The following is an 11,742-nucleotide window of genomic DNA, read 5'->3' on the forward strand; positions in this document are numbered from 1 at the left end:
TTTTTTTTTGCAAAAAAAAGGGGTGGGGTAAAAAAAAATATTTTGGGAGGGGGGTCAATTCTCAACAGCATAGTGTATTGCACAAAAGCAAAAAATTGAATATAAATTCAAATCATATAACCAATTCTAAGTTCTTTGACTACAGTTATTCTATGTCAGAAACCTATTATGTGTCAAATATTTAATTACAATCCAAATTCAGACCTGTATCATGTGCGAATATTGTGTCCATTATTTGCCCCAACTGTTCAGGGTTGGACCTCTGCGGTCGTATCTAGCTGCGCTCGGCGAAGCATTTTATTGAAACATAATCTTATAGAAAAAGTTGACAACCAATCTATATTCAATTAATCATGCTATATCTTCATTATAACAGCAACATATCTGCAAATTTTGGAACATTCTGTTGCTTCATACAGAAATTAAGAACACATTTTACCAGATAACTGTAAAATGCACTCTGGAAATAGCCCGATCTCAATCTCAAGCTTAATTGTATTGTTACTCCTTGCGAACTGGAAACTGCAACATGCATAATGGTGGTTTGTTACATACTAAACAAGTTTTGGTTGTTAAAGAATAATCTTTTTTTTTTTCAATACCACTTTAGGTATCTTTGGTATATGGACAGATGAATGAGCCCCCAGGAGCTCGTGCCCGTGTTGCTCTGACTGGTTTAACTGTAGCAGAATACTTCCGTGATGTGGAAGGACAAGATGTGTTGTTGTTTATTGACAATATTTTCCGATTCACACAAGCAGGTTCCGAAGTATCTGCTTTGTTGGGTCGTATCCCATCAGCTGTAGGTTACCAACCAACACTAGCTACTGACATGGGTACTATGCAGGAAAGAATTACAACAACTAAGAAAGGTTCTATCACATCAGTACAGGTAGGCAGGCACCTTTGATAATACATATCCATTTATCCAACAACCATTTGTCATACAATAACTCCTTTTTTGGATTCAATTTTTCATAACATATTTACATTTAGTGTGCACTGAAGTCTTTATCATACATTTACATTACATTACCTGTGAGTAGAAATAACCTACTTTAAAGGAATAGTTAAAGTGATCATTTCAGTGTTCTGTGAACTTGAATTTTTAGAAGTAAGAAAAATTTGCCCCAAAAATCACGTAGAATTTTTACTTGGCAATTTAAGGGTTCAATCATAGACCATACCCATAAATTTTTATTAGCTCACCGTTCCTTTTGCCATCACTTGGCGTCCGTAGTCCATCCATTGTAGACTATTTTAAAGATCTTCTCTGAAACTACTGACCCAATTCCAACCAAACTAAAGCTGAATGATCCTTAGGGTATCTAGAATAAACTTTGTGTTTTATTTTCTGTTTCCTCAAAAAACATGGCCACCATGGCTAAAAATAGAACATAGGAGTAAAATGCAGTTTTTGGCCTATATTTCAAAAACTAAAGCATTTAGAGCAAATCTGACACGGGTTAAAATGTTCATTAGGTCAAGTTCTATCAGCCCTGAAATTTTCAGATGAATATAACAACCCATGGTTGGGTTGCTGCCACTAAATTGGTAATTTTAAGGAAATTTTGCTGTTTTTGGTTATTATCTTGAATATTATTGTAGATAAAGGAAAACTGCAAAAATGTTCAGCAAAGTAAGATCTACAAATAAGTTTTATGACCAAAATTGTCAATTGACCCCTTAAGGAGTTATTGCCCTTTAAAGACAATTTTACACAATTTGCTTATGTTTTCTAACTTTTAACAAATCTTTTCCTCTGAAACTACTAAACCAAATTAATCCAAACTTAAGCTGAATGATTCTTAAGTTATTTAGAATAAAGTTTGTGTTATTTTCTGTCTCCTCAGAAAACATGGCCGCCATGGCTAAAAATAGAACATAGGGTAAAATGAATTATATCTCAAAAACTAAAGCATTTAGAGCAAATCAGACAAGAAGTTAAAGTATTCATTAGGTCAAGTTCTACCTGCCCTGAAATTATCAGTCAAATCAGGTATCTGGTTTTTAGGTTATTGCCCCTGAATTGATGATTTTAAGGAAATTTTGCAGTTTTCGGTTATTATCTTGAATATTATTATAGATAAAGATAAACTGTAAACAGCAAAAATGTTTAGCAAAGTAAGATCTACAAATAAGTTTAAATGACCAAATTGCCAATTGACCTTTTAAGGAGTAATTGCCCTTTAAAGACAATTTTTCACAATTTGTTCATCTAGATTGCTTACTTTAAAAAATCTTCTCCTTTGAAACTGTTGAATCAATTTCAATGAGTTTCAGAGTATCTAGTATAAATTTTGTATTTTATTTCCTTGTACGTCAAGAAACATAGCTACTATGGCTAAAATGGAACATAAGGGTAAAATGCCTTTTTTTGCTTTTGAAGAAAATATGACAGATAGTGAGATACAAAGAACATTTAAATGGCATTTTTAAGCCACTCATTGATATATATTGAAAAGCAAAAATAATCATTGATGAAAGATTTAAGCAAAAAATTACAGGTGAGCGATTTAGGCTCTTAAGAGCCTCTTGTTATTAAATTCTCACACTCTAGAATTTGTGTATTAATTTATTGTTTGATATACCAGTACTGAAAAATAGGCATGATTCATTGTCATAGGTATTGGTATTCATCAGATTACAACTCCATAGATTATGATTCTAATACAAAAATGGCAGAACAAGTGAGATGTTCAGGGATATCCCATTCCTGTCCTACTTGTCCAATATGTTCCAAGTCTTTCAGGTTAAACAAATTGTAAGAGGTTTTGTTGGTCATATTCTAGTGTTAAATAAAGTATTTCCACATATCTCTATTTGAAAAAACACAAGTTATCCCTGCTTTTATGCTACACAGATGACTTTATGGGACAGAGGAACAACCATCTAATTCTAATTCTTGATTATATCGCTCATAACTACTAGTTGTAAATTAGTTATTTAAATTTTCAGGCTGTTTATGTGCCAGCTGATGATTTGACAGATCCTGCTCCAGCTACAACATTCGCTCACTTGGATGCTACCACTGTGTTATCCCGTGGTATTGCTGAGTTAGGTATTTACCCTGCTGTAGATCCTTTGGACTCTAATTCACGTATTTTGGATCCACATGTAGTAGGAGAAGAACATTATACAGTAGCCCGTAATGTACAAAAAATTTTACAGGTAAATTTTTGTTAGTTTTTTCTCTGAATTGTTTCACATTGTGATATCTATCCATTTCACAGCTTACTAAATTGTCTTGAGTTTTGCTCATTGTTGGAGGCAGTATGATTACCTGTAGTAGTTTTAACGTTTTTTGGTGGATAGTTGTGACTTGTCACATTGGCAATAAAACCACATCTTTTTCATTTTATTGTCCTGCGTCGAGAAGTCAAAAAAGCGAGACCTAGGCATGCTGTTTCCTGCAGCAGTGTCAACAATGTATCATTTTGTGTTTACGTCAGTTTATGGGGAACCCCTTATGGTAGGTCAATGATATTAAACTCTGCAACTTTTGCTTAGTTTACATGTATTAGTTTGTGATAAGGTCAGTTAAAGGGGAACCATAAGTTGTAGGTCAATGATATTTGGTATGCAGTTGTATAAGCATTGCACATCTCATTTTTAACTGGATTTTAGAAGGAAACATCGGTTATTGATTTGGGGCTATACGGCAGGTGGGTGGACGGGCGGGCCACCAAACTGTCCGTTCATTATTGGGCAAACGCTTTCAAGAAATTTTTTCAAATTTAGATATGTCGTTTCCAGTGACTAAATAAAGGTCAAGTTCAATTTTCACGATTTTAGCTAATCTCGTTGTTGAGTTGTCAACCTTTTAGTTGCCAAAAGTTATCTTATTATATGATTTATTTGCCTTTGAACAGAAATTGTGATTGCAAATATCATTTTCATTAGATAATAATCTATTTTTGTCGAGCCTGCTTCATATGTCGCAGAAAGCTCGACATAGGGATAGTGATCCAGCGGCGGCGTTAACTAACTTCTTCAAAGCTTTATATTTTAGAAGGTGGAAGACCTGGATGCTTCATACTTTGTATATAGATGCCTTATTTTACAAAGTTTCTGTCTGTCACATGTCCATTGTCCTTGACCTCATTTTCATGGTTCAGTGACCTCTTGAAAAAAAAGTGAAGATTTTTTGTAATGTTCATTTCTCTCTTATTATGAGTAATAGGATAATTATATTTTGTATGTGCGTACCTTGCAAGGTCCTCATGCCCGTCAGACCGTTTTCACTTGACCTCAACCTCATTTCATGGATCAGTGAACAAGGTTAAGTTTTGGTGGTCAAGTCCATATCTCAGATAAGCACCTGGATACATACTATACAAGCATTGGACTTATATATGACTATAGAACCCCACCCGTAATACCGCCTTAGAAATGCCCGTGCAGTATCAAAGACTTATAATTAGATACTAATCAAACTAGTTCTAAAAACTTGTTTTACAAACTAGTTCTTCAAACTTGTTCCACAGTTATTAGTCCCCTACTGACGAAGTCGAAGGGGACTTTAGGTTTGCACTCCGTCCGTCTGTCTGTCTGTCTGTCCATCTGTCAGTTCGGCAAATCAGTTTTCCAGACTTTTTTTCTTCATGCTTGAAGATATTGATTTGATATTTTGTTTATTGATTTATCATGACAAGTTACAGGTCAAGTTCAATTTTCACAATTTTAGCTTTTCTCTTTGTTCAGTTAAAGCCCTTTCCCTAGAATTAAATTTTTTATGAAATACTTATTAAAAAGTAGATTTCTGTTCAAAGGGAAATAACTCATTTTTTTAAACATTTTTTAAAAGTAAAAATGACAATTTGAATTTTTTTCCTTTTCTTTGGTAAATTGTTTCAAGAATTTAGTGGTACTTTTGTTTGTCATTCTTGATGATATTGATTTTGTTAATTAGTATAAAGTTTTATCATGACAAGTTACTGATCAAGTTGGAATTTTGTTCCAGTCTGATAATTTTGTGCAGAGTTATGGTCTTTGGACATAGAAAATTCACTTAAATAATCAATTTTCAACAGTTTTTTTCGTCATGCTTGAAGATTTTGACTTGATATTTTTATGTAGTTTACACCATGACAAGTTATAGATCAAGTTAGAATTTCGTTCCATTACAATGAATTTGTAACCGGTAAGGGACTATGTATTGCCATGCAATACTCACAGAATGCTTTTTAAAGATAGAAATAGAAAAGGGAAAATCCAAATATAAAGAAATAAAAATATATTTTGTGGAGATTATTTGGCTCTGCACCTTCAGTCATGGTTCATTGACTTTGAATGTTTTGCATAGTTGACAAGTTTAAGTTTGTGTTAAGGTTTGTGTAAAGGGAACGACTTATGATAAGTCAATGGTATTTGGTATGCAGTTAGATTAGCATTAGCACATCTCGTTTACATGGAGGTTATTTGGCTCTGCACCTTCAGTTTACATGTTTAAATATTGCAATTTTGATCTCAACATTTGCATTATACTATCAAAATTACAAAACATGACTAACATGTATCTCTGTGTCAACAGTTTATATAAAAAACTGCAAGAAATAATGTTTGATACCATCTATAGTTGCAAAATTCATTTTGGTTAAACCTTAAATATTGTATCCAAAAACTTCATTTGTTTAAATTCATATATGATTTTTTTTCAATTTTCATTAGGAGTTGATTAAATAAAAAAAAAGAATAAATCACTGTAATATTTCTTTGTTTCCTTTCAGAATTACAAATCATTGCAAGATATTATTGCCATTTTGGGTATGGATGAATTATCGGAAGAAGATAAATTAACAGTAGCTAGAGCCCGTAAAATACAGTGGTTCTTATCACAACCTTTCCAAGTGGCTGAAGTTTTCACTGGATCAGAAGGAAAATATGTACCACTTAAAGAATCAATTATTGGATTCCAGAAAATTATGTCAGGTTAGTTCAGTGAAACATACAAGTTGAACATTAGCATCCATGAACACATACAAACATTAGAATTAAAACACATTTTTTGGGGGGGGTTATAGACAATAAAGTTACAGGTTCTTTGTTAGATTTGTCAAAATTAAAGAAAATAAATATGAATTTTATGTGGACATTTTATTTAACCAGAATCTGAATTTCAGTAGAATCAAAAAGAAGTTTATTGTTGCCCGTCACCAGTGTGGCGACAGTTCTCTGCATTTAGCTTTATATTTCAGTAGGTAGAAGACCTTGACACTTCATATCTATTACAGATACCTTCTGTTCTCAAGTTTCTGTCCACACCTAATAAAAACATTTTTTTCTCGGTTATTATAAGTAACTGTTTGAGAAGTTAAAATATTTTGTTATTACAGCTCTTCTATAAAAGCATGCAAAGCAAACCTTTGATCAACTTGCTTGCTATATTTGTTTGGATGTTTGTAAACAAAAGGTAGGTAGTCTGTTTCAGTCTGTTTACTATATAATGGAATTTGATTGGACAATAAACATTAACTTCATTGCATGTCAATTTTTATTTTCCAATCAAATCCCAGTATATATAAAACAGACTGAAACTTCGCCTACCTATTGTTTGCAAACATCCAAGCAAACATAGCAAGCAAGTTGATCAAAGGTTTGCTTTGCATGCTTTTATAGAAGATCAGTAAACACAACCAAATTACTTGTATTGGTTTAGGTTCTTGTTTTCTGCTTGTTTTGTAACAATTATACCTAATGTTTCACATGGTGTTGATTTGACAATAAACATGTTAAAAATCAGCGTATATGTAGATGCTTTTCAACAATAAATGCCTCAAAGAAAAGTATAAAACGGCTAAAACACAATCAGATAGGGAAATGCAAATAAAATTGAGAATGGCAATGGTGAATAGATCAAAGAGACAACAACCCGACCAAGGAGCAGAAAACATGACTCAGTGTTATGGAACTATTATTTAATTGCATTTGATTGTATATTATTGAAACAAGTCTATCCAGTTTGCCAGCAGTGTGTTCTTTCTAACGATATATAACAATGCTGAAGTTGTGCCTTTTGTGAACACGTAGAATGCTGCCAAACACATCAAAAAGGACATATTTGTGGTGTTATTGTGTGTCACTTTTATTGTCGAGCCTTCGACTTTAGTCGAAAAAGCGAGACATAGCGATCCTACATTCCGTCGGCGTCGTTGTCGTCGGCGGCGTCCACAAATATTCACTCTGTGGTTAAAAGTTTTTGAAATTTTAATAACTTTCTTAAACTATCCTGGATTTCTACCAAACTTGGACAGAAGCTTGTTTATGATCATAAGATAGTATCTAGAAGTAAATTTTGTAAAAATAAAATTCCATTTTTTCCGTATTTTTCTTATAAATGGACTTAGTTTTTCTGCCGGGAAATATTACATTCACTCTGTGGTTAAAGTTTTTAAAATTTTAATAACTTTCTTAAACTATCCTGGGTTTGTACCAAACTTGGACAGAAGCTTGTTTATGATCATAAGATAGTATCCAGAAGTAAATTTTGTAAAAAAATAAATCCATTTTTTCCTTATTTTACTTTTAAATGGACTTAGATTTTCTGCCAGGAAACAACACATTCACTCTTTGGTTAAAGTTTTTAAAATTTTAATAACTTTCTTATACTATTTTGGATTTGTACCAAACTTGGACAGAAGCTTTTTTATGATCAAAAGCTAGTATCTAGAAAGAATTTTGTAAAAAATAAATCCATTTTTTCCGTAATTTTACTTTTAAATGGACTTAGATTTTCTGCCAGGAAACAACACATTCACTCTGTGGTTAAAGTTTTTAAAATTTTAATAACTTTCTTATACTATTTGGATTTGTACCAAACTTGGACAGAAGCTTGTTTATGATCAAATGCTAGTATCTAGAAGGAAATTTTGTTTTCTTCCAGTTAACATTACATTCAGTCTGCAGTTAAAGTTTTTAAACATTTATTAGATTCATAAACTATCCTTGATTTTTACCAAACTTGGACAGAAGCTTCTTACAATCAAGAGATAGTATCAAGTGGAATATTTTTATTGATTTACTTCCTCATTTTTGTTGAGCCTGCAAGTAACAGAAAAAGTAGGCGAGACACTGGGTTCCGCGGAACCCTTACGAATTTTTAGTCCCCTACTATGAAATGATAAAGTTTTAATGGATAAATTCTAAAATGACATCTTTGTTATGAAAATACTAATTTTGAAAGGTGTTGGATATATGACTTTTAAGTATAATATCTTCAAATGTTGAAAGCATATGACATTTTTACAATCTAATTTGATACCTTAATCAGTTTTTCCTGGAGAATCAAACTGAAAACCGTCAAGCATATAAAAAAATATCAATGAAAGTTTCAATTACATTGTAATGTCCGTGGACCCTACTTTATTTCCAAAGAAATATTACTTGTCTTGCAATAAATTCTTTAATTGATCTTTTTTCTTCTGCAGACTGATGGTTAGAATTAAAGTAAATTCACACATCCTGGCAGATAGGACAAAATTTTCGTCAGTTTTGAGGAAAATTTTATCTGTAGACCAGTATTTTAACTTTTCTAATTCAAGCTTCGTATGAAAAGTTAGACATGTAATGATAATTGTATATTGCTATTAAGTTAAATTATACACTGTAAATGAAAAAAAACCCCACCTTTTTTAATAATATATGAATATAAGACAAAATCTGTAGTGTCCATAGACCTTTGGCATTTATCACTTTTCTCCTCATTAAAGGTCTTTACTGTTTGAGCAAACTGTACACAGATGGCCTAATTATTTCACAAATAAAAAACTTTTTAATTGTTTTAGAAGTGTATTAATATTCTACACATTGTTATTATAACACATATGAAGTGTCCGTAGACCCCCCAGGTTATAATACTAAATATAAATTAACTGCTTGATAGAAAAGAAAATCCTTTCAGACTTTTATCCCCGACATATTTAACAACAGAAATTCATCAATACTCATTATGCTTTTATTTTTGTCGAGCCTTCGACTTTAGTCGAAATAGTGATCCTACATTCCGTCGGCGGCGGCGTACACAAATATTCACTCTGTGGTTAAAGTTTTTGAAATTTTAATAACTTTCTTAAACCATCCTGGATTTCTACCAAATTTGGACAGAAGCTTGTTTATGATCACAAGATAGTATCCAGAAGTAAATTTTGTAAAAATAAAATTCCATTTTTTCCGTATTTTACTTATAAGTGGACTTAGTTTTTCTGCCGGGAAATATTACATTCACTCTGTGGTTAAAGTTTTTAAAATTTTATTAACTTTCTTAAACTATCCAGGGTTTGTACCAAACTTGGACAGAAACTTGTTTATGATCATAAGATAGTATCCAGAAGTAAATTTTGTAAAAAAATAAATCCATTTTTTCCTTATTTTACTTTTAAATGGACTTAGATTTTCTGCCAGGAAACAACACATTCACTCTGTGGTTAAAGTTTTTAAAATTTTAATAACTTTCTTATACTATTTTGGATTTGTACCAAACTTGGACAGAAGCTTGTTTATGATCAAAAGCTAGTATCTAGAAGGAAATTTTGTAAAAAAATAAATCCATTTTTTCCGTATTTTACTTTTAAATGGACTTAGATTTTCTGCCAGGAAACAACACATTTACTCTGTGGTTAAAGTTTTTAAAAATTTAATAACTTTCTTATACTATTTTGGATTTGTACCAAACTTGGACAGAAGCTTGTTTAGGATCAAATGCTAGTATCTAGAAGGAAATTTTGTTTTCTTCCAGTTAACATTACATTCAGTCTGCAGTTAAAGTTTTTAAACATTTATTAGATTCATAAACTATCCTTGATTTTTACCAAACTTGGACAGAAGCTTCTTACAATCAAAAGATAGTATCAAGTGAAATATTTTTATTGATTTACTTCCTCATTTTTGTTGAGCCTGCAATTAACAGAAAAAGTAGGCGAGACACTGGGTTCCGTTGAACCCTTACGAATTTTTTAGGTAAAGATTGCATGAAATGTAATCAAAACCATATGGTACTGACTTGATATCTAAATCTTCCAAGGTTTATCACTACTTTTTGAGATACACAAAATATAGTGCATTGATCATAACATTCTATACATCCCATCCATGAACATTTCAGGAAATTTATCAAGGAAATAAACACTCAGATATTCAAGTCAAAAATTATGTTATACTTGTCAAGAAAATTACATAACTTTTGCAAGGTGCAGGAATCTTAATATCTGTTCTAAAAATATCAATGATGTCATTGTTAAAGTCATCTATAAAAATTGGAGTTATCTTCCTTTGTCCAGAATTATAGTTGCATCAACTACAACCAATGCTTTATACAATGCAATATTTAATTTGACATCACACCGATGAATTTAAGCAATCTTTACCTTTCAGTGCTATTAAGTACTTTGATTCAAAAATGTGACACAAAATATTCCCACCTGATTGTGTTTTAGCGGAAAAGTTTTCTTTCAAAAATCATTAATTATAGATGATGCTGTTTTCAGTCATGGTCAATAATTTGAAAGAAATATGCATATGGTACGGGAAATCTACTTTTGAAAGAACATTAAGAAAGTAAATACATCTTATAATAAACAATTTTATATTCATACAGCATAAATATTCAGGTTGAATTTTGATATATTTTCTAGGTGAACTAGATCATTTACCAGAAGTAGCTTTCTACATGGTAGGAGGAATAGAAGAGGCTGTAGCTAAAGCAGAAAGATTGGCCGAAGAACAGTCATAATACATACATCATCTTATGGACATTAAATTATTATAGTGCTGAATGAGTGATACTATTGTTGACTTGTGAAGAATTGATTGTCTTAAAACTTCTTGTATTTTTGACAGTCCAGTTTGAATATTAAATCTTAATATAGAAATTTTAGATGTTTTATTTCCAGTTTATTATATATTATGTATGTTGTCAGGCCTTAAATAAGTGTTCTGTTCTCTCAACTACTCTGAAAGAAAGATTAAGGTTTAATTTGTTCATTCATTTTCAAGATAAATGTTTGTATGCCCCACCACTAGCTGGCGAGGGGCATTAAGTTTTACTCTGTCTGTCCCTACATCTAAAAAATTGGGTTATGTTCTCTAACTTAACTTTGAATCAAACTAATGTTATGAAACTTGTACACAATGTTTGTTACCACCAAACACAGATCAAATTCTAATTTGGGTGGCATTTGGAAAGATTGTCACGAGAGAGAGTTCTTCGTATGAACTTTGAAAATTGTAGCAAGTCTTTCTTTTGTAAGCTGATTTATAACTCTTTGTTACCACCACTTCTTTAAGATTAACTGAAGGTTTTCTTACTTGGTAGGGTTTTGTTTTTATATGACCGCAAAAAGTTTTTTGGGATGGTATGATGTCGTCGTCGTCTGAAAACACATTGGTTTCCGGACAATCACTTTAGTTTAAGTGAATGGATCTCTATGAAATTTTTTAAGATACCACTAAAGGAAGGTTGGGATTGATTTTGGGGATGATGGTCCCAACCGTTTAGGAATTAGGGGCCCAAAACAAGCATTTTTCTAGTTTCAGGATAATAACTTGTGTATAAGTATTTCGATTGCTCTGAAATTGTACCACAACGTTTAATACCACAAGTAGTAGGTTGGGATTCATTTTAGGGGTTATGGGGGCCAACAGTTCAGGAATTAAGGGCCAAAAACAAGCCTTTTTCTAGTTTCCAGACAATAACTTGTGTGTAAGTGTATGGATCTCTCTGACATTGTACCACAAGGTTCCATATAC

At 31.9% G+C, this 11,742-nt stretch overlaps 1 protein-coding gene across 1 annotated transcript in view; it reads left to right on the forward strand.

Annotated features, from left to right (window-relative positions):
- Positions 1 to 10,870, forward strand: part of LOC127728386 (ATP synthase subunit beta, mitochondrial-like) — a 32,116-nt gene extending 21,246 nt beyond the window's left edge. Inside the window, exons 6-9 of the mRNA XM_052235738.1 lie at positions 611 to 892; positions 2,959 to 3,171; positions 5,730 to 5,931; positions 10,629 to 10,870. Of these exons, the coding sequence (XP_052091698.1) occupies positions 611 to 892; positions 2,959 to 3,171; positions 5,730 to 5,931; positions 10,629 to 10,726 (795 nt within the window). The 3' untranslated portion in view covers positions 10,727 to 10,870. The remainder of the gene's footprint in view (positions 1 to 610; positions 893 to 2,958; positions 3,172 to 5,729; positions 5,932 to 10,628) is intronic.
- Positions 10,871 to 11,742: the final 872 nt, after the last annotated feature.

Source organism: Mytilus californianus, unplaced genomic scaffold, assembly GCF_021869535.1.
Source record: "Mytilus californianus isolate M0D057914Y unplaced genomic scaffold, xbMytCali1.0.p SCAF_2, whole genome shotgun sequence".
NCBI classification, from domain to species: Eukaryota; Metazoa; Mollusca; class Bivalvia; order Mytilida; family Mytilidae; genus Mytilus; species Mytilus californianus.